We start from the raw sequence: 22,365 nt of genomic DNA on the forward strand, positions 1-22,365 counted from the left end.
GAGGAAGGTGTAGGATGTGTATTCCAAGAATGAAGAAATACTCAAATGGTAAAATAGTACAACCATGGCTGACAAGAGAAGTCAAAGCTATTGTAAAAGCAAAAGAAAGGGCATACAACAAAGCAAAAATTAGTGGGAAGACAGAGGATTGGGAACCTACAGAGAGCAACTAAAAAATCATTAGAAGGAAAAGGTGAAATATGAAAGCAAACTGGCAAATAATAGCAAAGTGGATAGTAAAAGTTTTTTCAAGTATGTTAAAAATAAAAGAATGAGAGTGGATATAGAAGTGCTAGAAAATGAGGCAGGATAAATAATAATGGGGACAAGAAGATGGCTGCTGAACTAAATAGGTATTTTGCGTCAGTCTTCACTGTGCAGTATGCTTGATGTTGTATTGTGTGAAGGAAGAGAAGTAGGTGCAGTTACTGTTGCAAGAGAGATGCTCAAAAAGCTGAAGACCTAAATGTACATAAGTCACCCATACCAGATGAACTACACCCTATGTGTAGAGATTGGCAGTAGAAATGATCTTTCAAAAATCATTGGACTCTGGCATGGTGCCAGAGGATTCAAAAATTGCAAACATTACTCCACTCTTTAAGAAAAGAGGAAGGTAGTAGAAAGGAAATTATAGACCAGTTAACCTGACCTCAGTGGTAGGGAAGATGTTGGAGTCAATTGTTAAGGACGAGGTGATGGACTACTTGGTGACACAGGACAAGATAGTACAAAGTCAGCATGATTTCCTTCGGGGAAATTCCTGCCTGATGATGAGGAGATTGCAAGTAGGATAGATAAAGGGGATGCAGTGGATGTTGTATTTTTGGACTTTCAGAAGGCCTTTGACAAGGTGCCACACATGAGGCTGCTTACCAAGTTAAGAGCCCGTGGTATTACAGGAAAGTTAATGTGCTGATTGGTAGGAGGCAATGAGTGGGAATAAAAGGACTCTTTTCTGGTTGGCCCTCAGTGCTAGTGGTCCGCAGGGGTCGGTGTTGGGACTACTTCTTTTTATGCTGTATATAAATGATTTAGATGATGGAATAGATGGCTTTGTTATCAGTTTTGCAGATGATACAAAGATTGGTGGAGGGGCAGGTAGTGTTGAGGAAACAGGTAGAATGCAGAAGGATTTAGACAGATTAGGAGAATGGGCAAGAAAGTGGCAAATGGAATACAATGTTGGAAAATGAATGGTCATGCACTTTGGTAGTAGAAATAAATCTGTGGACTATTTTCTAAACAGGGGAAAGATCCAGAAATCTGAGATGCAGAAGGACTTGGGAGTCCTTGTGCAGAACACCCTAACGGTTAACTTGCAAGTTGAGTCAGTGGTGAGGAAGGCAAATGCCATGTTAGCATTCATTTCAAGAGGTCTAAAATACAAGAGCAAGGATGTGATGCTGAGGCTTTATAAGGCACTGGTGAGGCCTTACCTTGAGTATTGTGAACAGTTTTGGGCCCCTCATCTTAGAAAAGATGTGCTGGCATTGGAGAGAGTCCAGAGGAGGTTCACAAGGATGATTCCAGGAAAGAAAAGGTTATCATATGAGGAACGTTTGGTAGCTCTGGGTCTTTACTCGCTGGAATTCAGAAGGTTGAGGGGGGGATCTTATTAAATCCTTTCGAATGTTGAAAGGCCTAGACAGAGTAGATATGGTAAGGATATTTCCCATGGTGAGAGAGTCTAGGACAAGAGGGCACAACCTCAGAATGGAAGGGTGCCCTTTCAAAACAGAGATGCGGAGAAATTTCTTTAGCCAAAGGGTGGTGAATTTGTGTAATTTTTTGCCACATGCAGCTGTGGAGGCCAGGTCGTTGGGTGTATTTAAGGCAGAAATTGATAGGTTCTTGATTGGACATGGCATCAAAGGTTACAGGGATAAGGCCGGGAACTGGAGTTGAGGAAGAGATATAAAAAAAAGCATGAGCCATAATTGAATGGTGGAGCAGACCTGATGGGCCAGATGACCTAATTCTGCTCCTATGTCTTATGGTCTTATGTGGTAGATTTTGTGTAGTTCTGGTTTACTTACGTAAGGTTACACAGTATTTTGTATTTTGCATGTATAGTGCATTTTCTGTGATTTATACAGAACTTAAGATGCTTATATTTGTTTAAGTTCTAGTTTATTGTCATCTAACTGTGCATGTATACAACCAAGTGAAGCAATGTTCCTCTGGACCATGGTAAATCCACACAAAATGTATCATACACAGCACATAAACCAAAATCTTATACTATAAATAAGTTAATAAATTACAAAATCAATGTCGTAAAGCACAGTATAGGTAAATAGTGAACAGTAAACAGCTCGCTGTCCTAATGATGAGACCTCAGTGGTGTCTGTATTCATTAGTTTCACAGCCTGAGGGGAAAAAGCTGTTACCCAGCCTGTCAGGCCTAGTCCTGATGTGTTTGTACCACCTTCTTGACCGTAGTGGGTTAAAGAGTTGTGTGATTTCTCCCATATTTAATACAGGAGGTAGGGCCCAGGGCTGAGTGCTCAGTCCACTGCTGTCCACTCTGCAGACCTACGACTGTGCAGCAATACACAGCTTGAATCATACCAAGTTCGCCAATGACATGACCGTGGTGGGTCTCAACAGCAAGAACAATGTGTCAGCATACAGAGAGGAGGTGCAGCGGCTAACAGACTGGTGCAGAGCCAACAACCTGTCTCTGAATGTGAACAAAACAAAAGAGATGGTTGTTGACTTCAGGAGAGCACGGGGCTACCACTCTCCACTGAACATTGACGGCTCCTCCATTGAGATCGTTAAGAGCACCAAATTTCTTGGTGTTCACCTGGCGGACAATCTCACCTGGTCCCTCAACACCAGCTCCATAGCCAAGAAAGCCCAGCAGTGTCTCTACTTTCTGTGAAGGCTGAGAAAAGTCCATCTCCCACCCCTCATCCTCACCACATTCTACAGAGGATGTATGGAGAGCATCCTGAGCAGCTGCATCCCTGCCTGGTTCGAAAATTGCACCGTCTCGGATCGCAAGACCCTGCAGCAGATAGTGAGGTCAGCTGAGAAGATCATCAGGGTCTCTCTTCCCGCCATTACAGACATTTACACCACTCGCTGCACCCATAAAGCCAACAGCATTGTGAAGGACCCTACGCACCCCACGCACCCCTCATACAAACTCTTCTCCCTCCTGCCATCTGGCAAAAGGTACCGAAGCATTCAAGCTCTCAGGACCAGACTGTGCAACAGTTTCTTCCTCCAAGCCATCAGACTCCTTAATACCCAGAGTCTAGACTGACATCTACATCATTTATTATTATATTGTAATTTGTCCTCTACTGTGTCTATTGTCTTTTTAATATTTATTGTACTGCCCTGCACTGTTTTGTGCACTTTATGTGGTCCTGTGTAAGTCTGTAGTCTAGTGTAGTTTTTGTGTTGTTTTACGTAGTCTAGTGTAGCCTTGTGTTGTCTCACTTAGTCTAGTGTAGTTTTGTGTTGTTTCATGTCGCATCATGGTCCTGGAGGAAAGTTATTTCGTTTTTACTGTGTACTGTACCAGCAGTTTATGGTCAAAATGACAATAAAAAGCGACTTGAGGTATGCATTATAAATTAATGTGCAAAACTGAGATGGTAAGTATTTTTTACTCTGTTTACTATTTTGTCATTTTGGGCTTTGAACGTCATTTGCTGTAGGCTAGATCTGGCTAACTAACGCTTAACTTGGCATCAAAATGCCTCCTAAATTTCCCCTGCAGGGCCTAGTGCAAATGGTCTCTGAGCAGCTGTGGAAAGTATCTACTTAACCAATAGTTTCTCTATTGCCTTTAAAGTTTAAATACAGCAACCTGAGCAGAAAATGATTCCTTCAGCTCATCTGATGGATATAAAGGACACTTGGCTTTATGTCTCTCAGCCAACATACTTTCCTCAGGATTAAAGACAATAATAAGCACAAAAAAAAACAGATGGAAAGTTCAATTTCTTTAAAGCAAATGTGGCTTCATTTTACTAGTTCAAATAGATTGCTAGCAATAGATACAATTGCGCGCAATGACTTTTTTTGAACATTCTCTTACCAATTACTATGATATAAATTAAGGTGCATAATGGAGTTATCTTTCTCTAGCTGAAAAGTAATCAGTCATGCACACTCCAGTGTGACAAAAATGGACATATTTCACTCATCAGAATGCTCTAAGATATTGGCTCATCTTGATCTTTTGGTGCTAGATTTAACATTTGCCTTGGAGCTTTGTCACTGGGTTCGAGTCCCAGCAGCAGCCAGCACTTCAAGGCAGTCATGATGAAAAGTATTTCCCCTTAGCCAGTATGCTTGGTGATGTGCCAAAAACTGACAGTTGACTTGATCATGTACTGATCTCTGCTTTGCCTGTTAAGCATTCTACAAAGTATCACCGTGAACTGGATGTTGTAGGTGTGTGGGGCTGCCTGCTATAGGGTTGATGCACAATTGGATGTGACAGTGTAATGTATGCTAATTTAAATTGAGAGAGAGTGTCTTCTGTCCACAAATCCTTTGAGATTGTCTTAAAATGCACAGATGTGTAGATATCAATGTGGATTTAATATTTATGGCGTGACTGCTTATGGTAAAGCCTTTAATACTGAAACATGCAAGTAGCAAGTATTGGCAATACTAGTCCATGTCTATTACTTCAATACTACTTGCATTATTGTGCTGCATTTAGGTCATAACATTAATACAAAAGGAATCTTGTAAGCAGTTTTTGTTTGCAGATTTTTTTTCTCATTGGTCAAAATGACAAACAAGTGTTTTGCTACATAATGGTGAAATAGTCAGCAGTTTTTAAACACATCCACAATTATGAATCAAACATTAGGAAAATATACTTGGTGTTGCACACTATTTGACATATGCAAAAAATGTTCTCCTCTTATGGCAACTATTCCTCTCATATAAAGTCGATGAAGTCTGTGGTTTAAAATATTATGACTGGGAGAATATTGAACAGCTATTTCCTGAATGTGAACCAAGTATTTTTTAATTCAATTTGAAATCTATACTTGATATATTGGAATCTAGGTATCATTAAGCCTCTAATACTGTAATCATATCCAATGCTATAATGTTTTTGTGTTGGCTTTGTTCCAAAATCATATCCTTATTTTATTCAATGTTGGTTAAAGCTATGCTAAGTAATAGGTCTGTGGCTTATGAGGACATTTTTCCTATCTGTCACTTTTGAAGATGTAGAAGAATGAACTTTTAAAAGATTACTGTATGAATCAGCTGAACTCTGTCTTAATGTTGAAACAGCAAATGCTGTTAATACGTAGAATTTAGGGTCTTTTATTTCTTTCCAGTTGTGATGTGGTTATTATTCATGTCCAGTTTACACAAAGAAGAACTTTGCTGTCAGGTTAATTCAGTTACACTTACACCATTGCAGTGTTTTTCCAGTGTTCCTCATCTTACAACGCATCTCATCTTCTAACTGGGCAAATGTCAGAGATAACTATTCTATTCAACAATTTTAGGTCCCTTTCCCATCCGAACTAGTCAAATCTAATGCAAGAGCACACATTTTTAAAATAATGTACTTTTCTTCTCTCTCCGCAGTTGCTGCCAGTATATGCTCTTGTTTTAAATTTTCAGCAACACATTGCTGAAAATTTCCTCTAACTGTTGACACTGGTAGAAATTATGTGGTCAATACAATTTTGGTCTCCACCCTGCTGCAAGCATTTTCTCTCCAACCTACCACCACTTCACAATTTACTCAATGGCCTCTTTATTGGGTACACTGTAATGCATATATCTAATCAGCCAAGCATGTGGCAATACTCAATGCATGAAGGCATGCAGACATGGTCAAGAGTTTCATTTGTTGTTCAGCCCAAACATCAGAATGGGGAAGAAATATGATCTAAATGACACCGTGAAAAAAATTGTTTGTGCCAGACAGGGTGGTTTGAGTATCTAAGAAATTGGTGAAATTGTGGTTTACAGAGAATGGTGTGAAAAACAAAAAAAAACTTCCAGTGAGTGACAGTTCTGAGGGCTAAAATGCCTTGTTAATGAGAGAGGTCAAAGCAGAATGGCCAGACTGGTTCAAGCTGACAGTAACTCAGATAACTATGTGTTACAGCAGTGGTATGCAGAGGAGCATCTCTGAATACACAACACTTCGATAAGCTCAGGCAGCAGAGGACCATGAATATGCACTGTGGCCACTTTAGTAGGTGCTGGGTGTACTTGCTTTCTCACAGTTCCAGTTCTATTGAAGAGAGTTTGACCTGAACTTCTGATTCAAGTATCTTACTGTACATTTGCTGCCTGACCTACTGAGTGTTTCTACCATTTTTTTGTTTTATTTTAGGCTGCCATATACTGTACTCTAGGAAGCATTCCAATCATATTTTGTGGCCACGTCTCAATTTAAAAAAGTAATAACGATATCATCAAAACCAGATTCAAATTAAATAATGCACTTGAAAGAGCTGGCTAATCAAAAGCATACAATGGACTTCAACTTTTTTTTAATTTAAAAGAATTAAAGAGTAATTGCACTTGAAAATTTAAAGAATTAAGAAGTAGATACTGAGAAGCTGCATTATTTGGCTAAAAAGTCAAACTTGGGATTGTAAGTAGGAGGTAATATATTTAGGACTGAAGAAGAACTGGTTCATCTGTTTGAATTCTCCACCTCAGAGCTTATTTACAATAGACTAATCAATAAATCTTTAGGAACAAAGGGAATCATATGATATTGGTGGAAAGGTGAAGGTGATTGTAGTTGTATTGCTTTGAAATAGACATTTTGGGACAGATGAATGCAAAACTTCAAAAAAAAAGATTTGATTCTTCCTGTGCTCTATGAAGAAAGATGTTACTAATCATCGCACAAGGCTGCGGACGACAAAAGAATTTGTAGCTCTCTGAAGATTAGCTTCTTTTGTACGTAACTATGCACCAACAGCATAACATCACCATTCCTTCCATTTAAACTGCTTTGGATTTGCTACTGTAATAGTTGGGTTGCTGCAGTTATTGTCAGTATAACTTAATCCATGAGCAGAAAAAGGTCTTCCCCATTTTCAATTCAGTATTTCTAGTATCTGAAGCTGAATAAAATTCCCTGCACAGAAAATGTGTATAAGAACATAATTAAGTCTGGTCTTTGAAGTTTAAAAAGCACTAAAATGAGTGATCAAAAATTTAATAAACCGTGTGGAGGTGTCACTCCATTATGCAGTGGAGTTTTGCTTTCAGTTGTAGCTCAAAACAGGTGGTATAATGTTCTCTGCCAACCAAATGTCTACTTCCAGTGATTTCAATGAAACTAAATGTCAGCCAAGCAAATAATAGTTGGCATCATCTTCCATTGTGCAGTTTAGACCCTTTCATGCTGAAAGTCTGACAAAAAGTAGTGAGTAGAGCCCAGTCCCTCTTCACCGTTGAGCACATCTGTACCGAGCATTGTCGCCGGAAAGCAGCATCGACCATCAGGAACTCTCACCATCCTGTTCATTGTCTCTTCTCGCTGCTGCCATCAGTAAGAAGGTACAGGAGCCTCAGGACTCCCACCACCAGGTTCAGGAACAATTATTATCCCTCAACCATCATGCTTTAAACCACAGGGAATAAACTTCACTCACCCCATCACTGAACTGTTCCCACAACCAATCTGCTGACTTTCAATGTCTCTTATCTTGGGTTCTCTATTTATTTATTTATTTATTTATTTCTCTTTTCGTATTGACACTGTTTGTTGTCTTTTGCACATTGGTTGTTCGTCCTGCTCGATGTGGCCTTTCATTGATTCTATTGTTTCTTGCATTTACTGTGTATGCCCAGAAGAAAATGAATCTAAGAGATGTAAATGGTGATGTATATGTACTTTGATAATAAATTTAACTTGAACTTTGAAATTTATTCATTAACAATGTAAATGTCAAATGCTGTCTTGAGTACGTGCTCCCAAGTGTCAGCATTATTTTTGAAACCTGATGTTTTGCTTTCAATATACAGAAATGTGTGCTTGTATCAGAGAGTATGACTGATATGTTACATTCTTTGTGTGAAATCTCCTTAGTTATTTTTTGCAAATACTTGTTTTTAACAGGAATAACCAGATTTGACCTACTTGGAGACTTTGGAAGGTTCAATTGGCTTGGTAACTTTTACATTGTACTCTCCTACAACCTGTTATTTGCTGTGGTAACGACTCTGTGCCTGATCAGAAAATTTACATCCGCAGTAAGAGAAGAACTGCTTAAAGCTTTAGGTAAGGGGCAATGACTATTAACCCTCTTTCATCCAATATTGAAACTAAGCATTCTAACTGCTAAATTTTCTCACCTCTTAATATATCTTAAAATTCATATCTGTACTTAGCATTAAAAATTCTATTTAATTTAAAGTCGGCATCACAATTTTATGTTGCTATTGAATTAACTGGATGATGCAAGGTCATGTGCTAGACACAAGTTATGGTGCCTATTGTGGTTAACTAATAATGCAGTATGTGCTGAGATTGATCATGAAGATTACTGTTTTCTGAATGGTTAATAGAAGAAAGTAATAGGTGTACATATTTTATCAATACACTTCATGCAAAAAATGGCAATATCAGATTGAGTGCCTACATCTATAAAATGTAGCTTTGTACTGGTTTATAAAGATCTGTACTCTTTTTGGCTCAAACTGCTGGGAGGGATTATGCTCTTCCTGACTTTCAGGAAGTTAAAGTGTATAATTATTGAGTTATACTGCAACATTTGTGAATCTCAAACTTGTTTCCATCAACTCAAAAGTAAATTTTCAGTTTTCTGCATTTCTTTGTATTTCTCATTATTTTACACGGTGAATGCTGAAATTCTGAAACTTACAAAAAAATGAAATTTCAGGAATTACTCAGCAGGTCAAGTAGCATCGGTGTAGAGAGAAACTTGACCTTTCACTCTCTCCCTTTTCACTATGCAAATACACATGCTAGACTCAAGTTTATTGTCATCTGACTGTACACACATACAACCAAACAAAACAATGTCCCTCCAGACCACAGTGCACCCATAAAACATATATCACACATGGCACGTAAAACAAATTATTACCATAAATAAGTTAATAAAATATAATTCAAAATGTATGTGGACTTCAGCACAGGCTAACAGTAAATAGCTTACTTTCCCAGTGATGAGACCTCAGTGGCGCCAGGGTATTCATTAGTCTCGCAGCCTGAGGGGAGAAGCTGTAACCCAGTATGACAGACTTGGTTCTGATGGTCCTGTACCTCCGTCCAGATCATAGTGGGTCTAAGAGATTGCAGGGTAGGTGGTAGGGATCCTTAATGCTTCGGGCCCTTCGTCTACAACATCCCTGGTAAATATTACAAATAGGGGTTAGTGAGACCCTAGTGATCATAGGGTCTTGCAGTCTGATGTATTGCAGTTTCCAAACCACACAATGATACATCCAATCAGGGTACTGTTGATGGTGTTTCAGTAAAAAGTTGTTAGTCTCCTTAAAGTGAAGATGCTGCGGTGTCTTTTTGACTAATGAGGGGGTGTTGTGGGTGCATCAAGCAACTCTGTATGCTTCACTCTGTCCATGGCAGAGCCAGTGATGTGCAATGGAGAGTGGTTGACCTGTGCCTTCCTCAAGTCCACAATTGTCTCTTTTGTCTTATCCACATTGGGACTCAGGTTGTTGTTCTCACGCCATTTGACAAGTCTCTCTACCTTCTCTCTGTATGCCATCTTTTCATTGTTGCTGATGAGGCCATCCACTGTAGTATCATCAGTGAACTTGATGATATGGTTTGAGCAGTTCAGTTTTGAGTTTTGGGGCGTGAACAAAATTGGGCTGAGAACACGTCCCTGGGGGGAAACCAGTGCTCAGTATGATGGAGCTTGAGATGTTGCAGCAAACTTGGATTGTTGGGGTCTTTCCGTCAAGCAGTCCAAGATCCAGTTACAAAAAGAGTCCTAAACAGAGACAGTTTACCCACCAACCTCTGATGGGTGATTGTACTAAACACCAAGCTGAAGTTGATCAACAACATCCCTGTGTATGAGGCATCGTTTTCTAGGTGGGACAGGAAGAAGTGGAGGGCTGAAGCTATGATGTCGTTAGCGGACTGGTTTGAATAGTGGACGAACTGGAAAGGGTCCAATTTAGCTGGAAGGGGGATTTTATATGATCCATTACCAGGCCCTCAAAGGACTTCATAATTTTTGAAGTCAGTGCCACTAAGGCAGTATTCATTTCAGCCAGCTATTGTCACTCATTTGGGCACTTACCTTGAAGCATGCAGGGACAGTGGATTGTTTTAAAGAGATGTTAAAGATGTACATTAAAACTTCTGTTAGCTAGACCATACAACCCCTCTGCACCTGACCAGGTATGTTGTCCGGCGCCACAGCTTTGTGTGGGTTTAACTTGGCTAGGATCCTCTTCGCCTTGGCTGTGGCCAAACAGGGTGTCTGTTCAGGGGGAGAGTGGGCTTTCCTCGATGTCACATCATTCATTGCGTGACATCATACATAGAAGACATACAGCCCATCAGGAAGGGAGTTGTTACTGCTGTTGACGTGCAAGATGGACTTGTTAGTACAGTAAAAGGCCCTTCAACCCACTGTGGCTATACTGATCATCAACCAGCTATCTATACTAATCTCATTTACTAGCTCTTGGATTATATCCTACTATGCCTAGGCAATTCAGCTGCTTGTCTAGCTGCTGCCTAAGTGTTTTGAGAACCTGCTCTCTTTGATAATAAATTTACTTTGAACTTTATGTATTCCAGAAAGCAACAACCCCTGGATGAAATAACTGTTCCTCAGATCCCTTTAAATCACTTGTCCTTTAGCCACGGGCACCTCTGTCGTAGGGACGTGGCTTACTGTTAATCTTATATGTGGCATTTATAATTTTACATAACTCTACAGTGTGCTTTGTTCCAAGGAAAACAAACCCTGCCTGTCCAGTCTCTCCTCATAACTGAAGTGTTCTATAGCAGGCGACGTGGCAAATCTTCTCTGCACCCTCTCCAGTGTGGTCAGATCCTTATTATAGTGTGGGGACCAGAATTGCACAGACTCCATTCCAGATATGGCCGAGTATTGTGTGCAGTTTTGGTCCCCTAATCTGAGGAAAGACATCCTTGCCATAGAGGGAGTACAAAGAAGGTTCACCAGATTGATTCCTGGGATGGCAGGACTTTCATATGAAGAAAGACTGGATGAACTAGGCTTGTACTCGTTGGAATTTAGAAGATTGAGGGGGGATCTGATTGAAACGTATAAAATCCTAAAGGGATTGGACAGGCTAGATGCAGGAAGATTGTTCCCGATGTTGGGGAAGTCCAGAACGAGGGGTCACAGTTTGAGGATAAGGGGGAAGCCTTTTAGGACTGAGATTAGGAAAAACTTCTTCACACAGAGAGTGGTGAATCTGTGGAATTCTCTGCTACAGGAAACAGTTGAGGCCAGTTCATTGACTGTATTTAAGAGGTAGTTAGATAAGGCCCTTGTGGCTAAAGGGATCAGGGGGTATGGAGGGAAGGCTGGTGCAGGGTTCTGAGTTGGATGATCAGCCATGATCATAATAAATGGCGGTACAGGCTCGAAGGGCCGAATGGCCTGCTCCTGCACCTATTTTCTATGAAACAAGGTTTTATGTAGACACAAGAAACTGCAAATGGTGGAATCTGGATTAGTAAGGAATCTACTGGAGGAACACAGCAGACGAACAGAAAGTGTGGGGAGGAGAAGGAATTGTTGACTTTTCAGGTTGAAATCCTGCATCATTTCTGATGCTATGCCATGGCCTAGGATTTCCCTCGCTGCTAACTAATAACTTTTCTGTAATTTCCTTCATTTGCTTAAATGTCTTTTTCCAATTTTGACAAACTGAAATATCAGCTCTTCAATCCCTATACTCTGTCTGGCCTGCTGAGCCTTATTTCAGATTTTCAGCATCTACAATATTGTGCTTTTAAATTATGAAGATGTTATTAACTATATCTTGTTCCATGTGGTGTGAATATTTGCAAAATGCTTTTTCAATCTTATTGCCAAAAATACTAAGCATAAATGTCTTTGGCAATGAACTTGAATACAGGGATAATGGTTGTACATCATTGATTTATAATGTATGAATCTTAAATGCTGTATTTTCTTTTTTCTCTCTAGGTCTGAATAATTTGCATCTTTCAAATAGGACGAAAGATACAGAGAAGGTCCTGCATTCTGCAAATGGACATCAAAAATCATTCTGAGATTACCAATGGCAACTTAAAGACAATTTTGTGTGTGCGTAAAGAAGCGAGGAGGAAGCAAATAATTCAGTTGGATGACATTCCACTCCACCATCTTGAGTCTTAATGGTCATTTATTTTCGGCTGCTAGAAGGAATTAAGGGTTCAGCTGTGGGAAAGTTCAAACTAGGAAATGCACAGGAGGTAAATGTCTAGGTCTCCCTGCTTTGCAGTCAGATTCTGAATATGTGCCAAATTAGCTTGAGGTGTCATGTGGCACTCAGAATATGATTTAGGATCTATTTGGCTGTGATTAAAGATTCTTTTCAGGGCCAATTGGTCAGCCTGTCACTGAAATCCTTGTTTATCTAAGCCCTGAACCACCTCTGGCAGTGTCTTAACTGCAAATGTGCTATTTTGGAGATCTTTGGAATTCTGGCTGTCACTTGCATTGACATTGGGGAGCAGTTGCCATTTACTGCATTTGAACAGAATCTGACTTTTCAGTTGAGCCAACTTGGACTCTGTGATAATTCTGGTCACTGTACTTTGGTGAATGCAGAAAAGTAACAGTCAGCAGAAAGAAAATCTGTTTAGTTTGTTGCCTAAGCTCTTCTATTGCAATACAACAAAATGGTTTTCAATCTGCTATTGTGTTTTTAAAAAAAGTAAAACTTCAAAATAGATTACTGTAGGTATTAAATAAATGCTCTGTTATGCTAGCAGTTGGAAACCTCTGCCCTTGCAGTTTCCCCAACATGGTCCAGGTTTCAGTTGGTTCTGATGAACGGATGTGGGTGCTGTCAGACCTCTTGGCCCATGGAGTTAAATGAACTGATTGCTGTGAAGATTCTGCCTGGCTTTCCCATTCTGGTGTACAGATCAGCTAGGAGTTTAAATCCAACTTTTTGAAGTATTAATTTTGTGTTTATAATTCCCCTATATCAGTAATAAAATAATTTATTGTGTGGTTAGCTTAGAATATTCATCTACAGTGCAATAAGTTTTAATGCCCTACTGCATGATATTATTAAATAGTTATGCTGGAGTCAACTTCAAGGGAAGGCTTGAACTTGTTGAGGTTTCTGTATTTGAAAAGGGGTAAATGGCCACAAGTTTGGCTGTCTTGGGATCCCAGATTAATCAGTTTGTTGAAATTCATTCCTAAAAGCATTTTCTGTAACCATTTCCTGGCTCACTACTAAATGGATTACATAAAGCCCTCTTAAACCATGATTAACATTATTTTCTTTTGAAAATTGTAAACACAATATGGTGATTTGTGGTAGTCTGATCCAAATGTGAAAGGATATCCCAAAAAAGTTTTGCATATTATTACATTTGCAAATTAACCTATGCACTTGGCAGGGATGGGGGTGAAGAAAAGGAGAAAGAGGAACAAGTTTGCCAATATTCAAAATCTGATATACTCATTTTATACCTTTACCGAACATCCTTTACACTGGTGATTAATTTGGGATGATACCAGTGATGTAAATTGAGTCATCCCCGAACTCACTTCCTGTCTACAACCTACTTCAACATTTTTCTCCTAAATATGCATATAGGATGCATAATAATACTACATAATAATAGTAACCATTCTTAAAAATACTGTGAGAGTAAAGAGAACAGGATATACTGACGATACAGAAAGGTGCTATGTAACCACAAGTTCATTTCTCAATTCTTCAGTAATTTCACTTGGCATTCTATTTAATGGCTTTGTTTATTTGAGTTAATACCCATTTAGTGAAATATTTGAGTTGCCTCTTAATATGGTTGTATTTCAGGTTCCAGATACAGTAAAAAGGAATTGTTTCAGTTGTTTTTTGTATGAAAAACTAAATACTACTAAATTAATGCTGTAATTATCACTGTTACCCAAACAGATTAATTTGATCGGTGTTGGAAGCATTTTTTGGAAAATGCTTCATAATTATCATTGGAATATGTGACTTTGGATTGTTGGGGAGAAATTTCATTTTCCTAGTCTGCTGTTGGAAAACTGGGCTGAAAACTAATAGGTATAGCATTATTCCAGGAAGATATGATCTGTTGTTCAAATATATTTGAAGACGCTGATCACATCACATTGTGAGTTCTACAGACCTTGGTTGCCTTGGACCAAGGTTATACACTTGTTCTGTTTACATTAACTGTGATCCATTTTGCTAAATCCATTTGTGTAGTTCTAGGTTAAATGTGTGATGTAGAAATAATTTGAAGCAATGTTTGACTGAAGGTTCTTTTCACCAGTATCAGACAATCTGTCCACATGAACATTGCTTTCAGGAAAAGAATAGGAAAAGGATTGACTGTGGAGTGCATTTAGGTGTGTGGGAAATTTAGCCTGGCCTTTTCAATAAAATGGGAAGTTTGAAATGGGAAGTTTGGAATGGGAGAGCAAAATAAATCCCATTTTATGCTGCTTTGGCTTTTTTGTAAGTTTTAAAATCTCTGAATCACCAGCATGTTGGTGAATCTTCAAAATGTTGATGAGAACCTTGACACATGCTGTTCTTGCCATTTAAATTGTTTGTGGTCTGAGTACTGTTTTCTGTTGTACTGATAGTACAATATACTGTATATTCTCAATTCTATTTTACTTCATTACCACTCATTGTTCCTTAATTGTACCTGGTGGTGATAATTCCTTGTAGAAGTTGCCTGTGGAACTGCTTCCAATTTCCAGTTAAGTCACTTGGATGCAAATATGCACAGGCTGATGGTGTTGTCCTGAGCTGAACCTAATAAAATTGCATAAAGGTTATTGCTATAATGAAATCAGATGTCATCAAGGATTTTTAGCAACATCAGCAAATGCAGACCTGTATCAAACACTTACTGAAGCAGTTTTAGGGACTTTGCATGTTTTTGGTGGGGTTGGGAGGGGAGGTAGGTGGGTGGGAAGAACTGTGTTAGTGTGATATTGCTTTCCTGTACTTTTTAAGAGTACTATGCTGTATGTTGCTAGAATTCAAATTTAATTTGCATTGAAAAGTTTTTACATTCCTGAGAGAGGGGTAGGAAGCAGTGTTTAATCATTGAATTTGAGGCACTTTCTATATGAGAGGAATGCATTACGTTAGCAGGCAGACTAATGATAATTTGTAGGGTTGGCGGAGTGGGGGGAGGGGATGGTAATGCTACAAAACCATAATCTCATAGACAAAGTTATTGCAGGCATAAAAGCTATTATCAAGTTTGCATCATCACCTCAAGAGGAATTAAGTGACAGCTGATCGGTGTGTCAGACAGCAGTACCCTGCTGCTTTATGGAAGCTGGCTGCTTTTTAAGAGATCATTCTCGCCAAGCATGAATTGGAAAAGCTAGTAGTGCGAATGCACAAAATGAAGTAAATACTGTCTAAAATTGCTAGCACAGAATTCTCCTGCTTTCCAAATACTAACTTGTGAATATGAAAATAAAAGCAAGTTATCATAACAGGCAATATTTGAGTTAATTTGGTTTTTGCCTGGTGACAACTATCTGAGTCTGGTACAGTAAAAACAAGATCAGAGGAAAGGTGACAGATTGTAAGGAAATGTACCATAACTTATGTTTTAGTCACTTGAGTTTTACCCAGCCCCTTACCTTAGCAAATCTCCCATGTTTAGTTGGCTTTGCTACTGAAACCAAAAGGTCCTGGTGTGATAATAAAAATCAGTCCATTAGATTTCGTAGTTTTATGTACAATTATTTACAGTGACCAAAAATGTCTACATGTATAGTGTTATGTTAACCAGTTATAAACATCCCAGCATCTTACCTATAAAGAGTTTCTTTAATGACAAATACACTGTGATTTTTCTTCATAACTCTCAATTCAGTTGTTTTTGTGAGTTATCTTTTTGATCACATTTTTGTAGCAATTTTTTGTGTACGTATATTGATGGAGCTCATTATAGTAAATTGTATCTTTATTGTCTTATGTACTGTGATCTGACATGTAGAAATATTTTCCTGTCATATTGCAATTAAAAGGAACAGCAAAATACAGATAATTCTGTTCTGTTTGAGTAAACTTAGAACAGCCCATTATGTGATTCCAGTAAAATTACCGTTGGATAAAGGCCATAGTTGTACCGGTGTGTGCAGACTGGTAATTTATCTGACTTCCATTCATAGTTGAATTACTGGGAAGATAAATGGAAGCATATTGTGACCTTTTTTCAAATGTATATATAAATCCAACCGTTTCAAATGTGAAAACTTTGAGAACTAGGCTGTGAAACAACACTTCAGATTGTTTCCTCTTGTGGACAATATTCAGTGGTAGATTGCAGTTTGATGAATTGGCAGCTGCTTATTTGTTTCCATTACCAACTCTGTAGTTGTAATTACATCACTGCGAAGAGTCATGTTTGTTTAGATTCAATGTGTTGATGCAATTGCTTTGAGAAACACCTACTTGGTTATTTAAATAGGAATTTTACAGTGGTATTGAAAAGGGTTCTGATTTTTCTTAACAATTTTTTGTTTAGATGGTCACATTTTATGAAAAATTAGGCAGAGTCAAGAAAGGATCTGAGTTCATTAACAAGCAATAATTTTTCTTATTATCGAATTGTGTGATAGTTTGTGAATGCCAAGCAGTTCAGGCTTTACCAAAATTTAACATTTGATTTTCTTTTGGGCACTTAAAATTATGTTATAGGTGTATAGACACCCCACTAATGTTAGTTACTATGGATAAGGTGGAAATAAAAGTTGTTAGTTTCCAACATATTAGTAGGCTACTGAAGATGTTAGCTTTACCCATCTGTTTCTGTCTGTGTTATGGCAGACTCGTGTGAGCTATTTTCATCACTTGGTTGTTCTTTTTTGCCCACAAAGGAGTAAACAACTGTTTTCTCATGCTAAGTCTAGATTCCTCTACTGTACACTGGAGATGATCATATACTGTAAGCAGTTTAACAGTCGTCTTGCTCAGCATTCCAAAGATTTTGACAAGCAGCTGTTTCTTATATCTCACAAATGCTGCTTCCCAATCGTGTCCATATCAGTAGAACATTTTTATAATTACATTTGTTACACATTATTCTAATGCAAACTAGATTCTTGTGCAGAATTTATTCAGATGTAGATTGCAGAAACTCAAGCCAGTAGCTGCCAATTCGTTAAGTTAATTTTGATATCTAGGATACAGATCCTGTGTGTTTCAGTTATTGACATATTGCATGTTAGCCTTGTTTCATTGTTGCAACTGAGAATATAACATCAACATTGTATCTATCTTATGTTTATAGTTTATTTTGTAAAATAGTTTGTAATCAAATCTTACATTGTGACTCCAGTGTTTACAATAAATTCAGTTAACTGTGTGTCATGTGCTTTTCCGTATTTATTCAATCTGTCAAAATGCAATGCTGTGTGGGTGATGTGGTTTGCTTTATTATTATGGTCATGTACTGAAATACAGTGAAAATCTTTGTTTTGCATGCTGTCCACCCAGAATACTTCATCACATCAGCAGTACAAGGGAAAACAGTAACAGAATAAAATGTTACAGTTACAGACAAATGGTAGTGCAGGAAGACAATATGGTGCAAGGCCATAACGAGGTAGACTGAGGTGAAGAGGCCACCTTATTGTACAAAGGGACTGTTCAATAGTCATAACCATGAGATAGAAGGTGTCCTGGAGCCTGGAGGTAAGTGCTTTCAGGCTTTTTAATCTCCTGCCACATGCGGAGAGGGGGAAAAGAGAGAATGCTCATAATGGGTGGAGTCTTTCAGTTAGGCAGCGAGAAGTGTAAGTCCATGGAGGCAAGGCTGATTTTTGCGATATGCTGAGTTGCGTCCATAACTCTTCAGTTTCTCGCAGTCTCTGGTAGAGCAGTTGTCATACCAAGACATGATACATTCAGATAGATACATCTGTAGTTTATTCATAAAAATTAGTCAAAGGGGACATGCCAAATTTCCCTAGCTACCTATGGAAGTAGAGATGCTGGTGTGCTTTCCTGGCCATGTATCTACATCGTTAGACCAGGATAGGCTATTGATGGTGTTCACTCCTAGGACCTTGAAGCTTTCAACCCTCTCTACCTTAGCAATGTTGATGTAAACATGAGTATATGCACTAGACAGTATTGTGCAAATGGGGGATATAATTTATGATGCTGTCTAACTACGTCTGATTTCAGTTTGGAGGTTCTATCTGGTTGCACCAGAGTTGTTTCATATAGTGCATAAAATATAGTATAGTACAGCACAATGCAGACCCTCTGACCCATAGCATTGTACACACCTTTTAACCTACTCCAAGATCAATCTGACCCTTCCCTCACACATTGCCTGTGATCAATCTAACCCTTCCTATCCACACAGCCCATGTGCCTATCTAAGAATTACTTAAATGTCCCTAATGTATCTGCCTCAAACATGATCCTGGCAGTACGTTCCAAACATTTACCACTCCCTGTGTAAATAAATAAATCTACCTCTGACATCTGCCCTAAACCTTCCTCCAATCACCGTAAATGGATGTCCTCTGGTATTATCCATTGCTGCTCTGGGAAAAAAAATACTGAATGTTCACTTTATTTGTGCTGGTAATGAAGAATCTCTGTGCCGCACACATTAAATCTTGGCTTTCAGCTTCAGAAATTTGAACTACAGTAAAACCACTAAGAAGAAATCTTCCAAATCTCCTACAAGCGACAAGGGTAACCTAGCAAATTATCTGAATATCCTTAAGTTACTGTCTCTTCCACCCATTTTCTCTGCTGAAGTCCTCAGCCATGTCCTTATAAACTTCACACTATATTGGAATATTTTGCTGGCTGGCTGCTCTACTGTCCAATTCCTGCTCAGCTATCACTATTCCACTTAAAATCTACTTTGGCTTCTAACATTACATCATCTTAAATATTAAATGTTGCAATCTTGAAGAATCTGTATGGCTTGTGGTCTTTTCCACACTGGTTGTCCACCCTCTTGGGTGCAGTCTTTCAGTGACTTTATTATGGTTTTTGGTTTTACTGAGGATGCCCACAAGAAAATAAATCTTTATATGATGACATATACAGTAGGTACTTTGATAATAAATTTACTTTGAACTTTGAAATGTGTTCTTCCCAAGAGTGAAAATATCCAGATCAGACAATAACTACATTCAAGGCTGTGAAGAAAACTTGTTCTTTTATTTAAAGTCTGTTTGGCTTGAGAATCAGATTACAAAATACTTTCATTTATGACATAGTTTGCCTTTGTGTATTATCTGCCTAGAGTGCTTGTACTAGATGAGGATTTTTTTAAAATTGCAAGGCTGAAACAATTTGAGAAACGGCTGGAATGATTCCTTATTTCGTTGAGGCATAAAATAAAATTCTTAGCCCAATCCCAACAAATGTCCTCAAATATTCAGCAGAAGAAATTTAAGCACATATTGATGCAGAGTTGGACCTGATACAGTATTGGTCCTGGACTGAAGAGTGACCATGTAAATTAAGGAGAAATTTTTAATTCTGAAGTGAATTGTTATATATTCACTGAGTTACTGCTGAACAAATTCCATCAACTGTTCAACGCTCGCAAGAATGAAGCTCCTCATTCATCATACAATTAAACCAAAGCTTTTCAATTGCACTTCTATGCAGAACTTCTATGCCGAATCTGCAGGAATCTTCCAATGAGGATGACTATCCAATAATGCGTGAAGAAGTTGAAGCCGCAATACGATCACTGAAGTGCGGAAAGTCAGCAGAAGTTGACAACATCCCCGCTGAACTGCTGAAGCATGGAGGAGAGGCCGGGATAGACATGCTTACCACCATCTGCAATAAGACCTGGCAGACAGGTGAATGGCCAACACCTTGGACTCAGTCGCTGGCCACTGTGCTTCCCAAGAAAGGCAATCTCCAACTTTGCCAGAATTACCGTACCATCAGTTTGATCAGCCATGTAAGCAAGGTAATGCTCAGAATCATCTTGAACAGACTGAGACCTCAGGCAAAAGACATCACTGCTGAGGAACAAGCAGGCTTCCGTAAGGGCAGAAGCACCACTGAGCAGATTTTCAACCTCCACACCCTCTGTGAGAAACACCTTCAGCACCAGAGGGAGTTCTACTACATCTTCATAGACTTCAAGAGGGCGTTTGACAGAATCTGGCATGATGCCTTATGGGCCACCATGAAGAAATTCAACATGGGGCCGAGGTTGATTCATACAATCCATCAGCTTTACACCAGGGCAACTAGTGCAGTATTTGCTCAGGGCACCATCAGGGCATGGTTCCATACCCCTGTAGGAGTCCATCAGGGCTGCCTCCTCTCTCCCACTCTCTTCAACGTCTTACTGGAATGAATCATGAGTGTTGCCCTTGAAGAACACGTGGGCACAGTCAGCATCGGAGGGAGGAACATCGCAAACCTAAGATTTGCTGACAACATTGATGGACTTGCAGGAAAAGGGGACGAACTGGCCAACCTGGTCAGCCATCTTGACAGAGCCTCCACAAAGTTTGGAATGGAAATAACTGCCGAGAAAACTAAGCTCATGGCAAATGCCAACGGTGCCATCACAACAGACATCTCAGTCCATGGTCAGAAACTTGAGACAGTGCAGCAGTTCAAATACCTGGGGGCAATAATCAGTGATGAAGGATCAAGACCAGAAGTCCTGGCAAGAATCACACAATGACTGCACTATCCAAACTCAAGACGATATGGAGGGACAGCAACATCACCATGAAGTACAAGATCAGACTCCTGCGTGCATTGGTATTCTCCATCTTCCTGTATGCATGTGAGACATGGACCCTCACAGCAGAGCTACAGAGGAAGATATAGGCATTGGAAATGAGATGCTATCGCAACATCTTGGGCATCTCATACTTGGACCACATCACATACGAGCAGGTCCGCAAGACCATCCAGCACCACATTGGCCCCCAAGAAGAACTTCTCACAACGCTGAAGAAAAGAAAGCTGAGATGGTACGGCCACGTAACAAGATCCAGTGGCTTAGCAAAGACCGTTCTACAAGGAACTGTGGAGGGGAAAAGAAGGAGAGGCAGCCGGAGGAAAAGATGGACAGACAACATTAAAGAATGGACAGGGAAAACATTTGTAGTGACCCAGGCGCTGGCACACAACCACGACAGATGGAACAGACTGGTGCAAAGCTTGTCGTGATGGTGCCCCAACGACTCCACCAGGAGTTAAGGGCTCAAGACAAGGCAAGGCAGAACTTTTGGTACAGTTATGCTATCAAGTGCATCATTTTATAACAAGTAGTCTCAATGACATCCAGTAATCTCTGATCACTGGTGCTGTAAAGCATTATACTAACTGTTATGCACCGTGTTGCCATGTCTATTTATAATGTCGATGTTGACTATGGCTCCCAGATGATGAGTTGTTTCCCTACTGTTGTGAGGAGTGTAATGAAACTGATAGGAGAAAACAGCTGGGAGGAAAGAAGCCAGTCAACCAGCACTGGCCAAATTTGAACCAATGGTATAAATATATTTCTACTTCGTCTTGGACAGGGAGTTTAAAAATGTAGAAACATGCCCTGAATGACTGTCATTTTCAAATTAATCCCTAAGCTATATGTTAGATAAATTGGGAATAGTTGCAGGAATAAAGGGTTCACATTTCTAGACAATGGTTTGGCACCCATCTGTAAAGTCAAGTCACAGTAGTTTTGGTTACTCCAGTAAAGGGAAGCATAAAGGTTATAATAGAATGGTACATTGTAGTTATGAGGTCTTGCTAAAGATGCTAACACTACTATTGACAGAGAAATGAAATTTTATGCATTTTTAATATTTAGGGTTTTAATATAACAAAATTAGTGAATATTTGGATTCTCTGGAATAAAAGCACATTAAAAATGGTCAACATTCTAAATTGTTGAGGAGTGAAAAGGGAGAAGAATATGTCTGCACAATGTTGGAATGATTTGATGCAGTGACTAGTCTTTTAAATTTGGATCTCAGTGGCAAATAACTGCGGCAACCACAAGAAACGTACCCGTGTGACTAGGCTGTCAAAAGATGAGATCGCTGCCTTTTTTTAAAAAAAAGGCAACTTCTTGACAAAAAAGCATAAATATGTGCTATGCTGTGACCATAATTTGCCCATTCAACCAACTATTCCAACCAATGAGAATAGTGGCGT

The 22,365-nt window shown here is 39.2% G+C and overlaps 1 protein-coding gene across 1 annotated transcript in view; it reads left to right on the forward strand.

Annotated features, from left to right (window-relative positions):
• The window catches only part of lmbr1 (limb development membrane protein 1), a 215,561-nt gene extending 198,010 nt beyond the window's left edge, over positions 1-17,551 (forward strand). The window contains exons 16-17 of the mRNA XM_063044423.1: positions 8,093-8,254; positions 12,165-17,551. Coding sequence (XP_062900493.1) covers positions 8,093-8,254; positions 12,165-12,250 — 248 coding nt within the window. The 3' untranslated portion in view covers positions 12,251-17,551. The remainder of the gene's footprint in view (positions 1-8,092; positions 8,255-12,164) is intronic.
• The last annotated feature ends 4,814 nt before the right edge of the window (positions 17,552-22,365 follow it).

Source organism: Mobula hypostoma, chromosome 3 (genome assembly GCF_963921235.1).
Source record: "Mobula hypostoma chromosome 3, sMobHyp1.1, whole genome shotgun sequence".
In the NCBI taxonomy this organism is placed as follows: Eukaryota; Metazoa; Chordata; class Chondrichthyes; order Myliobatiformes; family Myliobatidae; genus Mobula; species Mobula hypostoma.